General features: G+C 38.3%; 1 protein-coding gene across 2 annotated transcripts in view; it reads left to right on the plus strand.

Annotated features, from left to right (window-relative positions):
• The window catches only part of Lipf (lipase F, gastric type), a 10990-nt gene extending 3943 nt beyond the window's left edge, over positions 1-7047 (plus strand). For both annotated transcript variants that reach the window (XM_026781427.1, XM_005352154.2), the window contains exons 5-9: positions 971-1107; positions 1943-2089; positions 3576-3647; positions 4081-4152; positions 6817-7047. In XM_026781427.1, the coding sequence (XP_026637228.1) occupies positions 971-1107; positions 1943-2089; positions 3576-3647; positions 4081-4152; positions 6817-7047 (659 nt within the window). The remainder of the gene's footprint in view (positions 1-970; positions 1108-1942; positions 2090-3575; positions 3648-4080; positions 4153-6816) is intronic.
• Positions 7048-25913: the final 18866 nt, after the last annotated feature.

Consider the following 25913-nt stretch of genomic DNA (forward strand, 5'->3'; position numbering starts at 1 on the left):
AAAAAAAAAAAAAAAAACACCTCAGTTTGAGACCCCTCTAAGTTATCTATTAAAGAATCAGGTAAACATGTCAAGAATCAGTAATAAAGAATCTGAAGTTCAAAAGAGAATAATGGACTAAAAACACTCGACGGGAGGCGTCAGTCAATGAGACTGAGTTTAATGTCATTTAAATCAAGGAGTCACTTCAGATAGCTGAGAGGTCTTAGAACAGAACTGAGTTATCCCTTCGTTTACAAGATGAGGGTTCTGTGATAGAGGAAAAAAGTCAAAGGTAGTAATAACGATGTGCACAGGCAGGCAGAATTCTGGAGTCCAAAGGGAGGACGAATTTACAACTATCAAAAAGCTGTGAAAATGAAGTCTGAGAGGTAGTTGTTAGAATACCTCCCTAGAAGCCATAGGTATCTTTTTTGTTGGTGGTGAGGTTTGTTTGTTTTTTTTTTTTTTTCTAATGAAACAAGGCTGTCCTGTGTAGCTCAGGCTGACTTCAAACACCTGACCCTCTTAACTCAGCCTCCAGAGTGCTGAGATTATTGGCATCTGCCAATAACTGCTTGGCTATAAGGACTCTTATAGCATTACTTTCTGTGACACACACTTAATATAACTCAGTGTTTTGCCATCAATTATTATAATTAAATTACTATAATTAAAATAGTTGACTCTAGATGCAATGCAACAGTTTCCTTACAACTTCTTGAGAGAAGTAAAACCATTTGCCTGATACAGAGTTACTCCACTCTGCCTCTATCTTGGGTTAATTGAAGACTGAACTCAAATTCTGTTCATTAGTGGATATTTTAAAGTGCCATCACCGTGCGCACACATATCTCAGCAAACTAATGTGCCCATTCACAGCTTGCCTCAGATGGTATTTTGAGCAACTCCAAAATAATATCACACTTCTGAAAGAAGAACCTCACCCATGTGCACACACCTTCTTCACCGATGGTCCGTTCGGTTTCAGGTTTTATTGCCTTTTCTACCATTCCTACACTGGCTAAAAGAATCAAGACGTTTTATGCATTAGCTCCAGTTGCTACTGTGACATATGCAGAAAGCCCTTTGAAAAAACTTTCACTTGTTCCTGCATCTCTTTTTAAGGTACGTGATTCCATTTAAGGTATCCACTTGCCATTGAATTTCTGGGATAAGATGAAATCTCGGAGTTGTTTTGATTTGCATTTCCTTAATTGTTAGAGACAGTGAACAATTTTTGAGGTTTTTCTTAGCCACTGTTTTGTTTGTTTGCTTGTTTGTTAGAACTCTCTGCCTAGGTTCTGGGTCCATTCTTTGAATAGTGCTTTTTGGGTTTTGTTTTGTTGCCGTTTATATATTCTGGATATTAATTATTTTTCATTCCATGGGCTTCCTCTTTACCTAGTTTTCTCTATCTTTTTTTGTTTTGTTTTGTTTTTTGTTTTGTTTTTCGAGACAGGGTTTCTCTGTGGTTTTGGAGCCTGTCCTAGAACTAGCTCTTGTAGACCAGGCTGGTCTCAAACTCACAGAGATCTGCCTGCCTCTGCCTCCCGAGTGCTGGGATTAAAGGCGTGCACCACCACTGTCCGGCTAGTTTTCTCTATCTTAACCTATGCAGAAGTCTTTTAGCTTTCAGATCCTACTGGTCAACTTTGGCCTTAATTCTTAGACTAAGAGAGTCTCATTGGAGCAAAGGACTTTGCTATACCTGCATCATATATGGTGTTGCCTATGTTTTCTTCTAGAAGTTTCAGTGTTCAGTCTTCACACTTAGGTCTTCGGTTCAGTTAGTTTTTGTACATGGTGAGAGATAGAGGTCTAAAGAACAGGAAATTGCTAAAACAACTTACAGAACTAAAGAAAAATACAAGCGTACTCACACCTGGATCCGTGACTTCAGCAATTTAGGGTTTCTACAGCTTGGCTGCTGCCATGTTCTAATGATACCTTTGTTCTTCAGATTATATTCGGTAATAAAATATTCATGCCACACAACTACTTCGATCAATTTCTTGGTACTGAAGTGTGCATGCGGAAGCTGCTGGGCCGTCTCTGCAGCAACGCTTTGTTCATCATGTGTGGCTTCGACAGGCAGAACTTGAATGTGGTACGTACTCAGTGTGGCCTCCAGTCTAGGACCTCCTCACAAACACATTTGATTGTCTTGTCACCATCACATCAAAACGGTCCTTCACAAGAACCAAGTCGCCTCAGAACTGTGCCCACAGCACTGTTGTAGACCACAGAGAAATCACAAGCTACTTACTGCCCATTCCAATTTCATCTCTGGTTCCCATTCAAAACAGGATTGTCTTTTAGTTGGCATGGGATTTACCTTCTGTGACAGAAAGGAATGATGCTTATTGGGCAGGCCCTTCTGAGGAACAATGATAGACATCAAATAAATGTTGTAAATGCTGTTAATGCTGCTAATCATGCCCATTCGCTTTGTAAAATGCATTTCTGTGAAGCTGTGTGACAGCTCAAGCATATCTTGATCTGCATTTTTATTCTCTGAGTTGGAGTTTTAAAACTTTCATGAGAAAATCCAATATCTTGAGTTCCTTAAACACATGAATTTATGTCAGCATATTAATTTACTTATTAGTGTTTTGAGACAGGGTTTTTCTGTACCTTTGAAGCCTGTCCTGAAACTAGCTCTTATAGACCAGGCTGGCCTTGAACTCATGGAGACCTACCTGCCTCTGCCTTCTGAGTGCTGGGATTAACGACGTGCGCCATCACTGCCCGGCTTTATGTCAGCCTAATTTAAAACCTACTCTTGGAACTGATTTAAGCTCCTTTACTGGCTTCCCCACACACACACAAGATATGCTCTTGCAAAGTTAATAAATCATTTATACTAAATTTTTATTAGTACAAATATAACATATAATATACACATACTTCTCCCTTTTTATTTTGTACTAAGGGCAGAACTTACTAATTTTAGGGCCATGTTCTACCACTCAGGTATATTGTCAGGTTGTTTTTTTTTTTAAATAACATTTTTTTGTGTGAGAGACAGGATCTTGCTAAATTTCTCAGTCACTCATTCAAAAGCCAAGGAAGGGCTTTAACCAGAGATCGTCTTGACTCAACTTCCCAAGTGGCTAGAATTACAGAGCTATCCTGACTCTAATTTATAACTTTTAACTCTTAAATAATGAATTTTATTGCTAAAATGTAGTGTACTAATTTCTGCACTCATTGGAAACTTAGTAGTGAAAATGCAACTACTGCTCCATGGAGACTAAATTGAGAATTTAGGTTCAGAAACTAGGTAAAACTTTCTGGCCTCATACTGATGGTTGCTATTCTTGTGAAACTAATATTTTTCAAAACTACTTTGAGTCTCAAAATCTGCTGTGAAAAAATATGGGGCCAATGAGCCATCCGCATTGTTCATTGTGGTTAAAGCAAGTGGTGTACTTTGTAGACCCTAGGCTGGCATGTCACTGTATTGTTCATTCTTCCACTAAAGTGTGTTACAGAATAGCCTGCAACACTGGATTGAATCACAAAGCTTAGCTCCTAATTGTTTTACAGAAACCAAATGCATCTAAGCCTCTGTGTATATGCTTGATTTCTAGAGTCGCTTCGATGTGTATCTAGGCCATAATCCAGCAGGAACGTCCGTTCAAGACATTCTCCACTGGTCCCAGGTATCAGTATTCCAGTGTTGTTAGCAACCATTTTGTGGGATTTAACCTAAAGCACATTCTTAAGATGTCCCTGACAGGCAATTTTTCTATAAGTGTCAACCTACAAAAATAACTCTTAACCCACGTGCATGAAAATCTTATGACAACATGTGCCATGAGTAACAAAGAAATAATTACTTTTATGATATAGCATGCAAAAATTGAAACAATGCTGTATTTGGACTCACATATGTTCTGTATTGAACAACACATATCCTAGATGGTTACTAGCAATTATTTGGAATGAGAAAATATTTTCTCAATAATTATAAAAAACTAAAGTTATTTGGAGGTTTAATTGTTTTCAAGTGGGTTAGGAGAACTTTTTACCTAATTAATTTTAATTACTTCTTATTAATTTTTTATTTAATCTTTACCTTCACATTTTCATTAGGTTGCTAAATCTGGGAAACTTCAAGCCTTTAACTGGGGTAGCCCATTCCAGAACCTGTTACATTACAACCAGGTAAGTTTCTTGAGATTGAAATGGCTCACAATTTAAAAGACAAAGACATAAAAGTCTGGAAAGAAAAGTATGATAATCAAGCATCCAATTTCCAAATGCTGCTATTCAGTTTCTCATTATCCCACTGCTATGTTCAGGAAGTGAAGCCTAGAGCAATACCGGGTCACACCCGAAGACTTTCCATAAATTAACAGCACATGGTCTATGCACAGCCAGCTTTACAATCCAGCCTCCCCACAACACACAAGTTAATGGCTATGTCTGTTCAGGATACTAACTGGTTTTCTCATACATTAGCCTCTCCTTTTAGACAGTCAGGTGAATGATTTCACGAAACACATTTCCATGTACAAGAAAAAAGTGGTGTGTTTTCAGGCCAAAGATAGAAATATTTTTCAGCATGATGGTGCTTTATAATCCGCACACTTTTATGGTACAAAGGACCCAGATCCTGGAGTTGATCTACTTGGTGGTTGATACAAAATTGCACAGTAATTCACAGAGTAGGGAATTATTGATGAGACATAAGAGTGATAATATCTGAGAGTTTGATCAGGGAAAACTCTCAATTATCATTGACTAATTTTGAGCAAGGCTAGTCCCCTATGTTACATTGTGATCCGCTGTTCCTATTTAAACATCCCCATTTTTTTTCCTTAAGTGGTAGATGGATAATCCTAATTTTCATATTTCCCTACTCAGAACTTAGAAGTACATGTTTACAGAACAGGATTCTACATATAAAGAAAAGACCTACCCTTTATTTGATGTCTTTAAAGGGGATTTTTGGAATGCTCTCAGATCAACTCACAAAGTATAGACTTGCTTTGAATTTACTTTGCTATTGGGCAAAGGAATCAATCACAGACAGCCAAGTAAAAACCTTGAGCACCAACTGTCAAGTCTACCCTTCTTCCAGCCAATAACACTTCTGATTAATTGTCATGAAATCAGTGATGTTAATTTAACAAGCAGAGATAACATCCAAGAAGTTGCTTCCTCAGTAGTGTGTAAACAAAACAAAGTGTGTTTATTGTAGGTTCTCTCCACATTTCATTCAGTATATGAGGGAATATAAGAAAAAGCATAAATCGCTGGGATAGTAATGTAATAAATCTTTCGCACATGTAAGTTGGCTTGTTCATGAAGTATGAAGATACAAACTTTGAGGATATTAGATTAGTATCCTTGAAAGTCTGTCTAGATTATGGGAATCATGGAGATATCATTCTTTTTCAACTTTCTGCTTTATGAATCTTTATAAACCCAGTGTGTTAATGAAGGTATTCTATAAAAAAAAGCCAAGACAATTAGACTGTCTCTCACAATATGAAGCACTATTTAGTAAAATTATATGTGTGCAGTAGATACAGCGTCTTACCTGAACCACTGTCCTGGTCACTAACTAACGTGGGCAGTTTTTTGTACAGTTCAGAGTAATTTATGATAGTTGTGCCTTCAGTTTTGAAAAAAAATGAGTTTATTAACGGTATTGCAAGCAGATAGTAAGATGCAGATAGAATCAATGGAGAAATAACAAAATATCTTCAAATCAGACACTCAAAACATCCAGCAGATATCCCTGAGGCAAGCTGATTGAGAAGCTAAGCAAAATATAACACCATCACTCTGGAGGGTGAGAAACAACCAGAGGAAAGTGGGAGACATCCTGTTGAGGTACCAGCTGGAGCTCTGTATCAAGAATCCTTAGTAGAGTAAAGCAGCCCCTCAAAGATGAGTCTGTGAACGGAAAGAATGAATAGCAAGCAGCAGGCAGACAACATCATCTAATCATTGAGCAGAAATGACTGGGGGAAATTGTACAGCTGAAAGAGGCATGCTGAAGTCCCTACCTGAAAGATTTCCAGGCAGAGTAGCTTCTAGTGAGGCCAAACAGCATATAAAAAAAAAATGCCAAAATAATGTACATTGCGGCAGTCAGCACGAAGTCAAAACAAATGACTCAGGACCCAATATCATGATTCAGAATGGTAGAGGCAATCTGCCACCATCATGATCTATTTGTTGTGTTCTAGTAAAATCCCTGCTGAGGCAATGGATCAGTGGGTAAAGTGTTTGCTATGTAATAACTTCAGTGTGCCCCTATTAGGAGGGAGCAGAGACGGGAATTACCAGAAACTTGTTGGCCAGCTAGTCTGACATATCCACCAGGGGATGGGAGAGACCCTGTCTGATGGAGGCAAGGACTATCATGAAGGCTGTACTCTACCTTCCACATGTACACAGTGGTTTGTGTTTGTCCATCCCGTACACACACACACACACACACACACACACACACACACACACACGAGTTAAATCCTCTTCTTTCAGCTGAACTCAAATCTAGGTTTTTAATTGCTATGAACTGTCATCCAAGGCCCAACCATTTTAGGTCATGGTTTAGAACCAGCAGCATCAACATCACCTATGTCCCCGATCTGCTGAATCAGTCCTCATTTTTAACAAAAGTCCTTGCAGATTGACAGACCTATTAGAAGTTGAGAAGCATTGACCCAAACTGTGCTGTATTCACTTAGCTCTGTGGGTAAAGGTGATTTTCTTAAAACTAACATTCGATTTTATTTGCAACTAACACACAGTCGGCATTGGTTCAGAAGTATGGTGGCCTAAACTCTGCTCCTTTCACCTGTCATGTTTTAGATAACGCCTCCTGATTACGATGTGTCAGCCATGACTGTACCAATTGCAGTGTGGAATGGTGGCCATGACATCCTTGCTGATCCCAAAGATGTTGACATGCTTCTTCCCAAACTTCAAAACCTCCTTTACCATAAGGAGGTTCTTCCTTACAATCACCTGGACTTTATCTGGGCAATGAATGCTCCCCAAGAGGTTTATGATGAGATCCTTTCCTTGATGGCAAAAGATTAAAAGAATTACCTACAGGCATTCCAAAATCCTTTCTTCCTTTTGTATACAGTTTTGCAATGTTTAAAATGAATACTTATTGCTGTAATTTTGACTTTGGAAATATAGTGGCATCAACAAAGTTCTCATTTGTCATTTTTTTTAATTTAAAGAAATATAGCATTTCATTTGGAAGCTTGAAAGAATACATTTCTGGGGCAGAGTGAAATTTTTCTTTGGATCATCCCAAAATTCCTTTCTAAACTCAATTTAGATTAGTAGGAGCCACAGTTCATTCAGAATTCTGTAACTGAATGATAACTTTTCTCATTCTCAAATTGTTCCCGATCACTGTCATGCCTGCATGCTGATGGTATTGCTTATTCTTTTTGGTGAGATACATGAGACATCCAACTGCACTGAGTATGTGTGAGGGAGCAAGATACAACCCATATGTAAATTCAGGGAGCTAAGAGATGCACTGTGGGCTCTGCCTTCATTGCTCCAGACCTCAACCATGAAACAGTCACCACCTCACAAAACTGTTTTAAAAGTCACTGTCAATGTCCTGGTCACTACAAGAAGATGTAGAACCATTTCCAGTGTCACATGAACCAAAACAGACATCTGCCACAGGTTAGTGAAAAATAAAAAGGGTCCTAAACTTGGAAAATATCCCCCCTAATATCCCTAACTTAGGAGTTTTATTAACACATTCCAAATTTTTATGTGACTTCAGATTCTTGGTAATCATTTTGATTTCTTTATTTTGTTCAGAATAAGGCTAAATAGATGAGATATAAATTAGGTAAGGCTTAGTTGTTCCTGGCATAGTGAATAAAAGACAGAAAGCCTTCACAAAAAAAAAAAAAAGTTCATTTTCGTTGTGTTGTCCTATCCCAAGCCCTCTTCTAGGACTCTTAAAGATTTCTTATGTACAGTACATTTCTCCTTCATTTTTATCATGGAAGAAATTTGTAAATGGGGATCACTTAAGAGCCTTTAAAATGGCAGTCAGTGTTACCATATCACCAAAGTGACACAAGGTTCTCAGTGAATTGTTAGTGATAGATACTTTTGGTGGTACAATATTTCTACCAATATTTGTCAAGAATCAAATATGTCTTCTATACCATCTTGAGAAAGCTTAACCATTGCATCCCTAAAGTTTCTCGCATTTCTGCCTCTACTTGCCGTTCTCTAGTCTGTGTCTAGCAGATGGTGCCCATTTAGGTCTCGGTCTCTGAACAGAGGTAAATGTCACTGAAGTTGTTGCCACAACAGTTCGGTTTCACTCTCTTGTTTGCTACTCTGAATTGTGGGCTCATCTGTCAGGTTGGGGGGGGGTGGGTATTCACATGGGATTCCTTTACCCATCCCCTGGACAACATCTCACCATGTAAAGCTCAGCAATGGCAAATCTGCATGCATCATTCTCACTTCTCTGAGCCAACAAAAGCTAAGCAAATAAAGTGTCTCTAGCTACACTGGAATGAAATTTTGTAGTGACTTTGAATATCTCCCTCCCCACCCCCAAGTGTATAGAAGTTTAAATCTCTTTAGTGTTAGCGTAATTTGATGAACTTCCTCATATTCTTTACTATTTCCACTCTCTCAGTCAATCCTGTTTTACCTGTGACTTCAGACACTTCCCTCCTCCAGCGAACGGATTTTGAAATAACTTCTCATTTTCACATAGTGATACCATTATCGTATCAAAAACTTCCTTCAAGCTACATATCCAGTCAGAGATCAAATGCCCCATCATCTCATAAATGTTGAGCTGTTTGAAAGAGAATCCAGATAAGGTCTACACATAATATATTTTTAAATTTTTGTTTATTCATTCTTCTCTCATGCAGTACATCCCGACTGCAGCTTTTCCTCCAAGATTCCCCCCTCATCTTCCCTGTTTTGGGTATTGCTAACACTATGGTCTCCACTCTACCTATCAGATACCAGTAGCCCTCACACACTCCAAGTGACTACCATAAGTATGTCTCCAGACATTGTTTATTATTTCCTGAGATGCAATTGCCCCACCTTCTGTAAGCTTTAACTTTGATGATGCTGTATATTTAATAACTTCACAGCCAACTGTTTTATTTTTATATCTGTTATGGTATACTTAGTTTCTTCATGTGTTAATAGCTTTCGCAGATAAAATTTAGTTTTCAGTGACCAAATATTTCAAATCACATACAGGTTTAGAAATGTATGACATTAGAAAGAAAAAGCTTCACGGTTGTTACATCAGAATTACTGAAAGCCTAACAGAATTTTGCTTCTAAGAAACAAAATTTAACTATATTATAGTTAACTCCATAAATGGGTAGGCATGGAAACATAACTAATAATATTACAAAAATAGTTACTTAAATAACATTCTCCCTTCCCCTAACATTTTGTTCTACAAAGGATACCAACTCTTTTGAATTTTTTAAATTTTTTAAATTAAAATGTAATTAAATTATTTTCCTCATTCCTTTTTTCTCCCTCCATCCTTTTTTCCCTTGCTCTCTCTCAAATTGATGACCTCTATTTTTTTAAATTGCTTTACGCACACATACAAACAATTTCTAGTATATATTAGAATATATCATAATTGTATACATATATTTATGGATATATATTTCTAAACATATACAAGGAACCTGCTTGGCACATACAATGTTACTGGAACATGTATTCAAGGCTGAACACTCAGCATGGCATTACCCAACCTTTTTTTTTTTTGTCTTTATACTAAATTAAAACTTTATTGAATAAAGAACACTCTCCCGAGCACATGATTGGATGGGCTAGGTCTACATTACATGCAATGAAGCTGAACATGACAGTAGTTTAACATGGAATGTCAAACAAATTAGTTTTTCATTGTACAAAACCATTTATGTAGCTGACGTGCAATAAGAAAACTAGGATAGTCAACATTGCCCAATCATAGGTAATGAGTTTTTTTTAAAGGCATTTGAAGAAACTGGTAGATGTCTTTAGCATACAGTTCAAATAAATTAGTTATACATGTACTACTGAAACCTTCAACCCCTCTTGTATTTCAAATAAATCTTAGTGCAAACATTAAAGTTGCTTGTCACTCTAAAAAGACTGTTAAACTCAGAATACAAGTTCTGAATTAATGTGTAGTTATGTAGGAGAAAAATCAAATTACCAGTTACCCAACCTTTTTTTTTAAATTTATTTATTTATTAAAGATTTCTGTCTCTTCCCCGCCACCGCCTCCCATTTCCCTCCCCCTCCCCCAATTTTCCCCCCCCCCCGCCTCAGCCCGAAAAGCAATCAGGGTTCCCTGTCCTGTGGGAAGTCCAAGGAACCCCCACCTCCATCCAGGTCTAGTAAGTTGAGCATCCAAACTGCCTAGGCTCCCACAAAGCCAGTGCGTGCAGTAGGATCAGAAACCCATTGCCATTGTTCTTGAGTTTTCAGTAGTCCTCATTGTCCGCTATGTTAAGACCAGAAAAGTTTCAGAAACAACGGGATATGCATTTCACCACTAGAGGGCGAGATGGGCTTAGCGGTTGTGTTTTTCTCTACTGGGGAGCAGTTCCTCGGTTTTACCCGACATCTAAGCCTCCTTAGTAAACCTAAGAAGTCCACTGGGTAGTTTCCTGTTGTGGCGTCGGAGAAAGCCGAGCTGGGGAGACAGAATGTTCCCTCAGCCTTGTACCTCTACCCCAGAATGAGCTCAGTTCTCTGCTGTTTCCACTCTTCAGTGGTCTCCCAGCTCCCTGCTTGGGCATTGGCTGTCCCCGGTGTAAGACTGGAGGAGCCCCTGTCTCCGGAAGGAGTAGGCAACTGCCTGGACCCACAGGCCACAGGGTTCATTGGAATCAGCAAGGGGTTTCAGTACACAGGAAGCAACTGAGGTTAAGTGGAGGCCTGATGTTGACAACATAGCCCTGGCCAACCTGCCCTCAGCCAACACACAGCAGCCTACATGGGGAGGGATGCTAGAGAAACTCTAATATGCTGCATGGACGGTCTAGTGCCAACAGAACTGACCAGTTCCAGTTTGGAGAAACTGCAGCTGAGCTTAACAATCTTTTTTTTCATTTTATAATTTTCTGTGCGTTTCTACTTTTCTGAGTTTTATTCTCAACTTTCTTTGGATGTTTTGTTTGGAGACACAGTATCACAAATTTGCCGAGGCTGGCTCTTAGCCTACTCCATAGCCCAGGCAAGCCCTGTATTTATGATTAATATTCCTTGAACATTGGTGATTCAGTAGAAAGTTGTTCAGTTTCCATGAGTTTGTAGGCTTTCTATTGTTTCTGTTGTTGTTAAAATCCAACCTTAATCCATGGTAGTCTGATAAGGTACAGGGGCTTACAGTTACCTTGTATCTGTTGAGACTTGTTTTGTGACTGAGTATATGGTCAGTTTTGGTGAAGGTTCCATGAAGTGCTAAGAAGGATATATATTCTTTTTCACTTGGATGAAATGTTCCGCAGGTATTTGTTAGGCCCATTTGAGTTGAGTCTTAATGTCTGTTAGCTCCAATACTTCTCTGTTTAGCTCTTGTCTGATTGACCTGTCCAGTGTTGAGATTGGGGTATTGAAGTCCTCCAGAATTAATACATGGGGTTTGATGTGGATTTAAGCTTTAGTAATGCTTCTTTTACAATTGTTATTGTCTTTGTGTTTAAGGCATAGATGTTAAGAATTACAGATCTCGGTGGATTTTTCCTTTGATGAGTATGAAATGTCCTTCGTCTCTCTTGTCTTATGAGTCTGTCTTTGTGTCTGTCTTTGCAGCATTTGTCTTTCTGAGTCTGGCTTATGTCCCTTAATATGATAATTCCCAGTACACTCATTTTTCTCAAAATTCCATGATTTCATTTTTCTTTATGACTGAGTATAATTTGTTGTATGTATATATCACATTCTACTTACCCATTCATCTCTCAGTGGACGTAAGAGATTTGCTCCCCATTTTAATTATTACCAAACACATTACCTTTAAATATAATATTTTACCCCTGGCCTGCAAAATCTTACCACTTCATAATTAATGTGAAGTACACTTAATCCATCTTCAGAGGGGTCAAAAAAAATAATCTATCTTCAGAGGTGTCTAAAGCCTTAGCCTGCCCAGTGCTTCTCAAAAGTCTAAGTACTGCATGTCTACTGAGATTTAGGCTTTTAACTGTGAACCCCTGAAAAGATTATGATTTTAAAAAAGTTGCATACTTCCAGCATAAAGTGCCACAAGGTAGGCATTCAGATTCCAAAATGTAAGTGTGGAAGAATGACAAGGAAATTCAGATGAAAGCAAGGTGGAAAAGCATCAGAATAGCCTTGAGGCTCTGTAGTTAGCATCTGAGAATTGTAATGGCACTATCCAGGCTTCAGACCTGAGGAAGACAACTGTTCCAGTTAAGAGACCTTTAACACCTGTCATTTCTTTCTCAGACTACATCCCTCCTCAGTAGGCATCCCATGATCCAAGCATCTCCAACATTCTAGAACTTATATTTCAGACTACACCCTTCCTCAGTAGAAATCCTATGATCCAAGCATCTCCAATATTCTAAATCTTAACTTAGGCTTCACCATCACAGCTTCATATTACAGCCTCTTAGGACTTCCCTGTTTGTGCCATCATTGCTATAAAGTGTTTGAACTCAGTAGTCTTCTGGAACCTTGGTATAAGGCTGCACAATCCTATAACTCTCGCATTTATTTCTTGCATATTGTCTTAGTTTTGTGTGTATTGTTGTGATAAGGATTATGGCCAAAAGCAAACTGGGGAGGAAATGGTTATTACATTACACCTTCTATACCTCAATCACAAAATATCATGAGGGAAGGAAGTCAAGGCAAGAACTTGGATACAGAAAGTGAATCGGGGCATAGACGAATATGTACTGGCTTGCTCTCCATGGCTTGCTCAGTTACCATTTTAATACAAATCAGAACCACAATTTTAGGGGTAACACTGCCCATAGTGGACTGGGCCTAAATACATCAACTATTGATGGAGAAAATGCTCCAAAGTCTTGTCTACAGGCAAATATGACAGAGGCAGTTCCTCAATTGGCATTCCACTTACCAGATGACTCTAGCTTGGGTCAAATTGACAACAACAACAACAACAAAAAAAAAACACAAACAATTATAATGTTACTTCCATGTAAATAGGCTATCCAAGTTCTTCTACTAACTCAAGACTCAGTATAATATGGCCTTATATCACAAATAAGTATCTTAAGACTACATTCTTGTATGTTTTCTTTCCTTGTTATTATTTACTGACTTTTCCCCTCAAATTGTATAGTGTAATCTGTCCTTGAGAATGCTTCAGAGGGATTTTATTTTCTCCATTAATAATTCTGTTTTTCTAAGACCATCAACACTATCAATTTTATGCCTAGATTTTCAACTTCTAAAATAAATTTTTCTAAAAATAGCCTCTGAATCAATTACTTTTACAATATGATAATCAAAGTACCTGAATGTTGGAAATGAGGTTTTATTTTGCTCATGTTTTCAAATGTTTCAGTCTATAGCCACTTGCCCCCATGCACCTGAAAATAGCATCATGGCAATGGAAGGCTGTGGCCGGGCAGCTTTGTCACCCTGCTGAGGACAGAAACCAAAAGGGGCCAGAGATAAGAGTGACCAAGGACCTGTTCCCACACATCTACTTCTGCCAGACAGGTCCCACCTCTCAAAGTTTGTGACCTTCTAAAATTGCACCACCTGGATATCAAATGCTGACACTTAATGCCTTTCAGGAAGACAGTTTATATCTAAGCCATGAAGACTGTATTTAAAATATCTATGAGAGTACTACATCCCCAATAACATGCCACTCCCAATTTCTTCCTCCCATCAACCATCAACCCTATAAGGCTCTACTCATCTTTATAGATGAGAGCTGGACTGTCTGCATAGGCATTGTCATCCCATCTTCCCTGGTCAAAATCAACACCACAATGCTCTCACTCAGATAACAGGCACCTTAATTACTAAACTAGAACCGAGTTTACTTCTGAGTTTCTTTTGGAAATCTTCTCCCATTGTACGATAGGATTTTAGCACTAATAACCTTGTGCTTCAAGGAAGACATTACCATTCCCTCAATTCCTACCCTCCTATCAAAGTATCAAGGTATGCCTTCAAGATTAGTGTACAATGGGGCTGTTTTTCTTCCTAGACTTGTTTGATTACTCTGTTGCCTATGTAAGGATTTGTATTCATTTACACCACTCCTAACAATTAAAGGCTCTTCCTGAAATCTTTATTATATTCCACGAGTAGACAGCATAATGGATTCAGCAAGGCATTTTCATCCATAGTGGCTGTGGACCTCAAGAACATTAAGGTCCTTCTAGAGAAGCATGATGCTCACTGCAGATTCTGCAAGAACTTCACTGAACGAAGTCTTTTGTATTTCTTTCCACGTTGTTAAGGCAACTCTCCTAATGAAAACATAGTCTTGTACTCTAGTTCTCAATAGTTTAAGAGATAACTCATCAAAGCCAAACTTAATACATAATACAATGAGAAAATTATTATAGGCTGCTTATAGAACTACTAATCTAGATGGCTACACTGCTATACAAAGGGACTGAGATAATTCAAAGCTTTTTAGAACCCTGCTATCACAGTAAAATCTTTGAGGGTTCAATAGTAAAGAGCAGCACACTGCTCTTTCAGAGGACCAAGTTGTTCCCAACCCCACATCAGAAGCTTAACTACTGCCTGTGACTCCAGCTCCAGGGGACTTGACTCCCTCTTCTGAACCTCTCAGGTACTAACACTCACAGATTCATACCCATACTCAGACACTTACACATATACACATAATTCAAAATAAAATTAATATAGCAAAAAATTTGCCTGAAAAAATATATAGATACCTAGTGATTTTGAAGTCATGGTTAGCTTATATAGAACTTCCTAATGACCCTTTAATATAGCTCCTCATGCTGAGGTGACTCCCAAACACAAAATTATTTTCATTGCTACTTCATAACTGCAATTTTGTTATTGTTATGAATTGTAATGTAAATGTCTGATATCAAGGATATCTGATATGTGACCCCTGAGAAAGTTCAACTCTAAAAGGTGTGTGACCCACAGACTGAGAACCAGTGATATAGAAAATATGAGCATGGGCTGTGGTGTCACACACGTTTAATCCCAACACTTGGGAGACAGAGGCAGGCAGATCTCCGTGAGTTCAAGGTGTAATGGCACAAACCTTTAATCCCAGCACTTGGGAAGCAGAGGCAGGTGGATCTCTGTGAGTTTAAGGACAGCCTGGTATACAGAGTAAATTCCAGGACAAAGATACAGGGACTGGGCAGGACAGAAACCTCAGTCAAAAAATGTTGTCCATGGCTAGCTTATACCCCGAAATAACACTACAGAAACTCTATTCTTTTAAACACTGCCTAGCCCATTAGTTCTAGCCTCTTATCAGCTAATTCTCACATCTTGATTAACCCATTTCTAATAATCTGTGTAGCACCACTAGGTGGTGGCTTACTGGGAAAGATTCAACATGTCTGACCTGGCGGATGGCTCCATGGCGGCTCACCTCACTGCCTTCTTCCTCCCAGCATTCTGTTCTGTTTACTCTGCCTACCTAATTTTCTGTCCTATCAAAGAACCAAGGCAGTTTCTTTATTAACCAATGAAAGTAACACATAGACATATGACCCTCCTCCATCAACAAAGTTCTTAATTTTTTCCTTAAGAGTTTTCCTTTAACATAGAGTTACTTGTTTTCTAAAATTAAACTGAAGTATTTATTTTAACAAGAAAAGAAATTGCCTCTATTAATCAATCAGCCATGAATCTAATGCATGAAAAAAAAACTAGAGTAAAAAGTCTAAGGAACAAGGATGCAAAAATATGACCTTGGTCTTTGGTCTGTCAGCTTTGGGTGAAAAGTGATGCTTGATAGGCCAGCTGAGGTCATCTAATGATGAAGAGCAATGTGCACTGCTATTCTTCTGCTCACAATAGCATCAATATCGCTCTCTCCTTCTGTTAGTGTAAACTCACAATCTAAAAAGAAAAATTCTAAATTTCATCATTTCTTCACATCTGTAGCTTTTTCCGTCATCATAGCTCAGTGTGTATGGAAACCTGACATTGGATGAAGATATGCAGATAACTTATTACAAAAGACTGTAAGAGGCAGAGTGATGTTCTAGTGTGATCTGCTGCTTACAGATGGTGTAAATGACCTTTTCTGGGTTGAAGGAAGTGCTCATTCCCATTTTCATAAAGCCAGTGGGAGATTCAGTTAATAAGGGGTTGTCTCTAGGTGTTAAAATCTAAGTTGTGTAGTTAGAACTTGCAATACAATTCATATGAAAATGATGATCTAGATTAGAACCAACTTGAGCTTGTGCTATAATCTAGAGATCTTGATTGAGCATACAAACCCAGGTTCAAAGACTCTGACTCGGTATGTTTGGAGTGGAGCCCATGAAACTACACTTAAACAAGTTTCCAGAGATCCTTGTTGGTCCACAAACTGATCTGAGAAACCCTGGCTTATCAAATAATGGCTCCATCAGCTCAGCTGCATCTATTTAGGTCATCAAACAGACGCTTGATATTGATGGAGTCTAGTTTGCACTGTACCAGAAAATTACAGGAATATATTCAGCCATGCTCCAAGTTTTGATAACTCCCACCAAAACTGAAAGCATTTCAAACTGCCATATGAAACATGGCAGGAAAGGGAAGACCTTGACAGTAAGGTTTAAAATGGTGGGACTGGAGAGATGGCTTAGCAGTTAGGAGAATTTGCTGCTCTTTTCAGGGACCCAAGTTCTGTTCCCAACATCCACATGGTGGCTCCCAACCACCCTTCGAAGGGAGCTAACACTGTCTGAACAGACAGACAGACAGACAAGCAAGCAAGATAACTTGTATATAGAAAAAAAATTATTATCTGAAATAAAATTTCAAACAAAGGATTTAGGCAATAAAGGAGGATTAAGAGAAGAAACGTATTGGGTAGGAATAATATCAGTGGAGAGAGGAAGCTGCAAAAAATTTTTTTTGATGACCAGTCTCATCAAGTTCCATGAAATCAGGATATTAATATTGTAACCACCAATCATAATACACCCACCCCACCACACACAATAGCAAATGGAACAGACCCAAAGGAATAGAGAAATAAAGGATTTAGGGACACAGGCTACCAAAATGGTCTCTTTCCCAATTCTTGTCAATTTGTAATGTTATCTTTCCTGACCATGGTTAAATATGTAATACTGACCCTCTCTAGAGAGAAGGGAATATTAGTTAATATTTATCTATTATATATTGAGTGCTGTTTTAGGGCCACTACTTGCATTGTCACCATAGTTTCTGATGCCCTTTTAGAAAAGAGGACTGAATCAGAACAGTTTCCAGGATCTAGACAGACAGCTTCTATTTCCAGATAAGAAGCCCCAGTTCCCAAAGAATTCTAGGGGAAAATATTTTAGAAAAAAAAAAAACAACAGGTTTTCCTGGAATGATCACATCTGTCCCATGTGTGACTGAAAAAGTGACACTAAAACTGCCAAGAGAATCATCAACATTATGGGAGAGACGAGAGTATGCAGGCCACGAGGTCCCAGCAGTATTCTGCACTATGTATGCTGGTACTTGCTGGGTGAGACACTATCTCTATGGGCTTTGCCAAGTGGAGACCCGTTAAACAAGCACTCATCTGCTCACCCAAAACTAAGCCACATGGCTCCCTGCAGTATATGCTGCATACATTACAGGGAGGTGTTCATATTTCAGGATATTGAGGGGAATTTGAAATCAGGAACAAAAATTAAAATTAAACTAGGAGGAAAATCAACCAGACAGCAAAGAGCCCTTATACTGAAGAATAACTTTGCTGGTATAGAAGTGCTGCTGACCGCAGTGCTTAAGTGTAACAGAAGCCAAGGTCACTTGTAGAATATTTTCCTTACTATTTCACTTCTTTTACCTAAGAATGTCTGTGTTTCCTAGGACGAATTAAATGTTAGCTATTTACAAACGCTGTCACTTCAGGTAGGGGAATGCAGAGTTATCAACATAAGGAACTCTTTCCAGATATTTCTTTTGAAGAGTTTCAAAACATGATGCTAGAAGGACATATCACCGTGTGAGCAGAACTGTACACCAAGAATGCAGAACTAGAAGACCTTTGTAAGCCAACTAAACCTAAAAATAAATCTTAGTGAGCAATTAAATTTATTATGCAACTAAATCAAAAGCAATTTCAGGGAAAAGTTATAATCAAGTAGGATCCAATGTAACTATTAATTATTACAACCCAGCGGCTATCCTAGATGTCGGACTAAAGTCTAAGTTGTATTTTTGAAGAATTATTTCATTTCAATTGTGTATATATAACTGGAGTTGAATATAGGTACCTATGGAGGTCAGAAGATGATGTCAATCTCCTGGAGCCAGAGAAACATGTGGTTGGCAGCTTCCTGGTATGAGGTGACCAAACCCTGATCCTCTGCAAGAGCCCTGCCCATGCTGAACTCCTGAACCTTCTCTCCAGTCCCCCAGGTATGCATTGTTTACAAGTTTCTTAAATGTTCTGAATATGTGTAGACATGTCTTAACCATGATTAAAAATTTACATGATTTTCAAGCATGTAGAATTGTTGTTTTTTTAATAACTTAAGAAGTATAGCTGTATTAATACAACCAAGCCAGACCTGTATATTTGTAACTTTTCACAATACAATGCCTCTGCTGAAAATAGAAATCTACACAGTCCAAACATTCCCAACAGGTTCTATACCACCTAGCCTCCACCTAGTACAGACACAAAAATGACATACTGACAAGAAAGAGACTTACTGGAGACTAGAACAAAATTCTCTTTCTTCCTTTGAGCAAACTGGAGATCTTGAATTATACACTACCTCTCCAGGAGAGAAAAAAAATTAGACAGCGTGTTATCTGCATTTCTTGACACTTCTAAAAAACAGAACAGCAAGGAATGTTGAAGTGTTGAAAGTATTGCAGACAGAGCTACAGGAAGACAGGGAAAGTGATGGAGTAGCTTGTGTGGCTAGATGCATGGCAGCCTTTCTTGGGTGAAAACATAATTTCTGAGTGGATAATGCACATTCTGCCGAGAAGCCGCCTGCTCACTCCCCACCTCTTCCTGGGGCCCAGCACTTGAGGTCAGCCTCGGCGGGAGCAGGCATTTCTTTTTTCCCAGCACTCTCTTCTTCATCACTGACTAATAACTCACCCAGCAAGACTGTCCCAGCAGCATCCGTCACACATGAAACCATTATTAATCTGCCTCCACTTGGGAAATTTCCGATTGCAACATCTTCTGAATTGTTTAGAGCAGAACACGTTTCACTGATAGGTAACTCAGGAAGGAACTGGAATCAACCTGAAACTCTCTCAGGGCTGGAAGACTGACTCCAGAAGAGTTGAGATCTGGTAATAAGTGTTCATCTGTTTGAAGGGTCCAGGTCATGGTATGTCAATGAGAAATGGAAAGTCTTGGAGGGGCATAAGTTTAAGTGTGGGTGAGGAATGCTATGTTTGAGTCTATTGGGTTAAACAAGAGATAGGAGATTGCTATGAAAAAAAAATGATAATGTAACCCACTGCTGTGTGTGCTAGTAGAAACCATTAATTTATAAAAGGAAAAGTCAGATGGAGAGAGACAGAGAGACAGGGAAAGAAACAGAGACAGAGAGAGTAAATAATAGAACTATTTCAGAGGAGGATTTTATTACTATTTTCTAGGAATTTTTTGGATGATCTTTCCTTTAAAACAACATCATCTACTACTTTCTCTTAGAATCACAGTTAGAGGAGACATATAAAGTCTCTCTAAACAGTAAAAGGTAGGTATTTTAATGGCTCTTTCTTCAGGGTTGGATATATAGGAAATGGTATTGAAATAATTGTTTTTTTAAAACTTAATAAAAAAACTTGTTTTTTGATAAGTTGCTTACTGCCTATTCCTATGGTCTTGAGCATGAATACAACCAGAATAATCTACAGGGTATTGTGGGGCCCAGTAATGGGCAAAACCAACTCTCCCATCATTTATGAAAATTCTGACTATTCTCTTGTCATTTTTTGAAGAAGTTTCTTTCGCTATTTTTTCTGTTTCTTTGCAAGAGTTTTACTGAATGAGGAGTGTGAAAACAGTTTGTGATACTGTATGTGACATTGAACCGTGTCATGTGCCTCTGAGCCTTGCAATTGCAGATCCACATGCAAAGCTTTGGAGGTAAGCATGAACTAGAAAATAGACTGATATCCCTCAAATATTCTAAGGAACAGGCAGACATCGTCTGGAAAACCCAAACATTTGTACTACTGCAAAAAATAAATCAACAAATACTACAAAGAAGCATTGAAGTGAATATTGCAAGGCGGAAGTGCTAGACCCCGTAGACTCTAACTTATCATAAGAAATGGAGGTTTGGGCTGAGGACATAGCTCAGATACTAGAGTACTTGTCCCTCAATATGAGTCAGGGCCAGAACAACACATTCATACACACGGAGAGAGAGAGAGAGAGAGAGAGAGAGAGAGAGAGAGAGAGAGAGAGTGCTTCAGAGGTCATTTAAGTGAACTTATGTTTTTACATTGACATCTAATTATTTTAAACCATGTTTTATTTTTAAAGTAACTCAAAGTAACAAAGTAATTAAAAATATGCAACCAAAAATTAAGTTGGTGTAAGAGGAAGACCATTATATCCCATAACCAAATGTAATTTTATCATCATTTTAAAGTGATTACATCAGTCTTTTTGACAATCTTACCATTTTATTAGTTTGTCTTTGACATCTAAAATAATGACATTTAATATTTGCAACAGCTTCTTAGGAACTGTTTCTATATTTTTTAAGCTAAAGTAATTTTTTCAAAACCATAGGTGTTTGTCTAGTTTTTAGGATGACATAAAACTTTTTATCATAATTTGAAATATCTACTAAAGATACATATAATGGTACATTGTATATCTTAGCTATTCAAAGTTAAATGGCTGCACTATATTTTCTATAAGACAGTAGCTGATAATTTGATACCCCATATTGTCTTCTGGGAAAATCTCTTTATATAATAGGGTCAAATTTAATAAAAGATTCAGATCTGTCATCTTTCTCAATGAAACAAAATTCTTCAATCTTTTCTGTTTTCAGAATGTCAAACAGTGCCATTCACTTGCTGGAACTCTTTCTGAATTTGTGTCATTACTGAGGAATTGAGGGAAGGTATGCTGGGTATGGTGGTGAGTTTGAGGAAAGCCTGAGCTATCTAGAAACACAGAAAAGAGGGAAGGAGGAGAGAAAGATTCATTTCCATGATCTGCCTGGTAACTAATCAAGTAGATCTCTTTTCTACTTTTCTGTTAAAGAAGTGCAAATTGATTTGCAGAGTAACTGCTAGTGAAAAATTATTATTATTGTTATTATTATTATTATACAGAAATCTTGTTTTTTACCCAAGATCAATTTTGAGGATTATCTTGTATCTTAGAAATTCTCAAATGTTTTTGTACTTTGGAATAATTTTCCTCTCTCACACAACAGTGTGATAGAGAGTTAGGCAAGCATATAAAGCCCTATGTCTGTGTTCTTACTACATGGTCTCCTTTTGGGGACAAATATCAGAAAACCAAAAAAATTAAAATAATGACTGTCTCTGGGAATGAATGAATCAGAACACCAAAATACTTGGGTTTGCATACCAAAGATATCATCGAGGTGATCTCAAGTCAAAAACTAGTATACAATAATTTTCTTCTCCACGTGTGAATTTGAAAATGAAGGAAAGTTACTTGCATTTATTGATGACATACTACAGGCAAAGACAAGACTTTGGCTTGAAAAAACTAAAACAAGTGAAACTCCATTTTTTCTGCTAGCCTTTGCCAATTTGCTTCAGGACCTCATCCAAGACTCCAAAGCAGTCATGTGTCTCAGCCTCTCTAAACTAGACCCAAGAAACTTTAGAGACTGGAAAAATGGGTGTTGAAGCTTACAATAAAGGACAGGTTGAAAGAATGACATATGGACTTATTAAAAACATTTTTGTGGGACAGAAATTAACACTGCAAAGGTCAGTGAGTTGATTGAAAAGGTAGAGGGTCTTTAGGCCAAGTCAGGCCATGTCAGCCCAGTCCCTGCACCTCACATAGTGTGAAGAAAGAACAGTTGCCATAGGCTATCCTCTGACATCCACGCATACATAATGGAATGTACAAATAAATATTAAAAAATTTTACAATAGAAGTATGAAGTTCTCAGAACCAAAGGAAATTTCTCTATTTGATGTGTCCAAATTTGATGGAAAGTGGACATCTGTGCAGAAGGGTGTTTGGATACAGGGCATGATGTAATGGAAACAGACTGAGGAGGGGAATCCTAGCAAAACCTTTGCAACATTCCTCTTGGCCTCTCTACAGCATTCCTTCCATTCAGGTATACAAGAGGACTTGTCTGAGAGAGTCACCAACAAAGGAGGGAGATGGACAGAGTAGTCTTTCTTGCCTTTCTGCCCTGTCTCAAAGAGGACTTCTCATTACTATTGTCTGCCTTAGGCCAGAAGGACATGGTTTTCTGTGCTTTGATTCAGGGTAGGAAGAAGGTAAGACCCCAAGAAGCAGATGCCTTGAACTGAGTCAGACTTTGTGTCTTCTGAATATCTATTATTAGATGCCTATATGTAGGGTTTCTCTGGCCTGTTGGTGAACTGACTTTGTCTTCCTTGAACAATAACTTTGTGACCTATCTCTAAAACACTCTCTCTTGACAGCTGCCTTGTTTGATGTAAATATACCAACTCCTTAAGGTTACTGTTTATGTGGTGAAATTTTTGCTTTCTACTTCAACCCATTTCCCCTTGTGTTTAAACTGTGTTGCTTATTTAAAGAAGGTCATTGGTCTTTGCTTTTAACTTTAATTTAACAATTTATATTTTATGATCTTTTATGACTATAGCTCTCTCTAGATTAGTCACCGTGGAACCTGTCAAATTATAGTAAATTCTTGGCTAGTTTATTTAAACTATTATATGCAGCTAGGAAAATGATAGTGGAGTTTAATCTGCTGAAAATTAACTTAACACATTATGGTCATGTGCTTTCTGCTAATATCTCCTGGGAGATACAAAGAAATGAAGATTCAAGTGTCTCTTGTGTCTAATGGGAACATTATTTAACAAGAGTTAAATTTGGAAATCACTAAGACACAGGTAACTAAGCCAATGACTGAAAAGAAAACAGCATTCCGGCAGCCTAGACTTCTGTTGTTTTAACACAGCAACCAATCCTTCCTTCCTAGTACCTCCTTCCTTCCTTGCTTCCTTCCTTCCTTTCTTCCTGCTTCATTTTTTCCTTCTTTCTTCCTCCCTCATTCCCTCCTATTTTCTTCTTCCTTCATTCCTTCTTCCCTTTTTTTCATTTCTTCCTTCCTTCTTTCTTTCCTTCCTTTCTTCTTTCTTCGCTTTCCCTCTTCAATTACTATCTCATCGTAAAGATGCGAGATGTCAATGTGGAATGATTTCTCATCTCAGTATTTCTTAACTCAACAATCAAGAAGTATTAATCAGGAATAACGGCACACACCTTCAATCAAAATCCTTAACAGGCAGAGGCAGTAAAATCTTCTGAAGTTGAGGTCAGGATGCTCTAAATAGTGAATTTCAGGCTAGCTGTCACTGTGCAGTAGGACTTTGTTTCAAAAAACAGGACAAAGAATGAGAAAGAATCAAAGGAAGGAAGCACAGGTAGACAGGCAAGAGGGAGGGAGGGGGGAATGTAAGTCATCAATGATTAGGGAAATCTAATTGGTTGGCTTCTGTTTGCATACATGCTATGTTCATAACAATTTTCTCAACTTTCTGAGGTTATGAGGTGTCATACATATATCTGACTTAAATTTGCTTGTGCACATTCCCAATAGCTTTGTTTTAATGACCAGGATACAAAGCTTGTTTTCATATTTCTGTACCTATCTCTTTCGGATTTGTCATTGATACTTTCATGCTCAAACCTGTTATGACAAACTTCCTTTGTTTTCATCATTTAATGTGTTGCACTGTACTCAGTCTAGCATCAGTTAATATCTTGAGAATAATTTTAAGGGTAAGACTCAGTGAAAGGTGAGTGATCTTCTCCAAATGCTGCATTGACATTTATTAGCTCTGAGAAAATAATAATAATTATCATGATTTGGCCTAATCTATGTATAAAATTATAGCTCAAATAGGTAAGATTCTCTGTATGGTTGAAATAAAAATTGTTAGAAGTAATAAGACTATAGAAATTCTGAATTCTCTTCTTTATCCTGTTGAGAAGTGGTGATGGGACAAAATGTATAATTCAGTTCCTTTTCACAACTCAGTTGAAAGGGCTGTGCAATACTTAGTATGAGGAATGCTAGAGGCTCAAAAGGTAACATTATATCACAGGTAAAGTGTCTGTCCTGGTGACGTTAACTGCCACCTTGTCGCAGTGTAGAATCACATGAAGGAAGTCTCAGTTGGGGGATTTCCCAGACCAGACTGGCCTATGTCCATGCTCTCTGTTGCTGCGATAAAGACCATAAACAAACACAACTTGGGGAGGAAGGGTTTATTTTAACTAAGATTCCCAAGTTGTAATTCTCCATCACTGAGAGAAGTCAGAACAGGAACTCAAGGCAAGGTACTTGTGGAGACCCAAGCTTAATAGAGTCATGGAGGAATACAGCTTACTGGTTTGTTTTCCACAGCTTCTTTAGCCAATATTGTTTTATGAAGAAGTTGATTGGGGCTTACAGACTCAAAGCGTGAATCCATGGCTGTCACTGCTGGGACCATGGCAGCAAGCAGGCAGATGTGGTGCTGGAGCAGCAGTTAAGAGTGTGCATCTTGAGACACAAGCACAAGAAAAGGAGATAGAGAGGGGAAGGTGGGGAAATGGCACTGACTTTTTGAAACCTCAAAGCTCACTCCCAGTGACTTGCCTATGCTAGAGGGTATACCTTCCAGAACCACTTGGCCAAGCATAGCACTATCCTCAGTGATGTGAGCCTTCCCCTATAAGTCATGAATTGAAAAAACACCTTACAGAATTGCCTACAGGAAATTTGATGAAGACATATTTTATCAGTTGAGATTCCTCCTCCCAGATGATTTTAGTTTATGCCAAACTCACAAAAAAACTAAGTAAGACAGGATGTGTGTAGGGGATTGATCACCTTTATTGCTAATTGATATTAAAGAACCCAGCATGCTGTGGATGCCACTATTCCCTGGGCAGGTAGTCCTGGGCTGCATAAGTAAACTAGCTAAGAATGAGTCTGAATGAACCAGCAGGAAACATTCTTCTATGGTTTCATATTCAAACTCCTGCTGGAGTTTCTGCACTGAATCCCCTCAAAGATGGAATGTGACCTGGAAGTATAAGCCAAATAAGTCTTTTCAGTTTCCCTAAGTTGCTTTTGATCCTGTTGTTTGTTGCCATCGCAGCAGAAAAGGAAACCAGACTGGATGAATGGTGATACTTGCTTAAGAAGTCTGTGAAGTAGGTGAAGTGCCAAGATACACACATCTGAATGAGTCACCGGCTTATAGAATAATAGTGACAACTTGTTGAGAGCCAAGCATTGTTCCATATTTTGTAGATATTGTTGTCATCCCTGTATTGCATCAGGATGTTTTATCTCAAGCTAAATCTGCTGGTAGGTGTTAGTTTTGATCCTGATATGACAGACAAGGAAGAGTCTTGTGTATAGCTGATAGCAACAGAAAAAAACCAACACATCATACCTTAGGTATGCACTGAAGTGAGCTCAGGGAATGACGGACTGCGAGCACAGAGCCATGTCTAATGGCCATTCCTTCTCTCTGAAGCTGAGAGTCTGGGA

Source organism: Microtus ochrogaster, chromosome 8 (genome assembly GCF_000317375.1).
Source record: "Microtus ochrogaster isolate Prairie Vole_2 chromosome 8, MicOch1.0, whole genome shotgun sequence".
NCBI lineage: Eukaryota > Metazoa > Chordata > Mammalia > Rodentia > Cricetidae > Microtus > Microtus ochrogaster.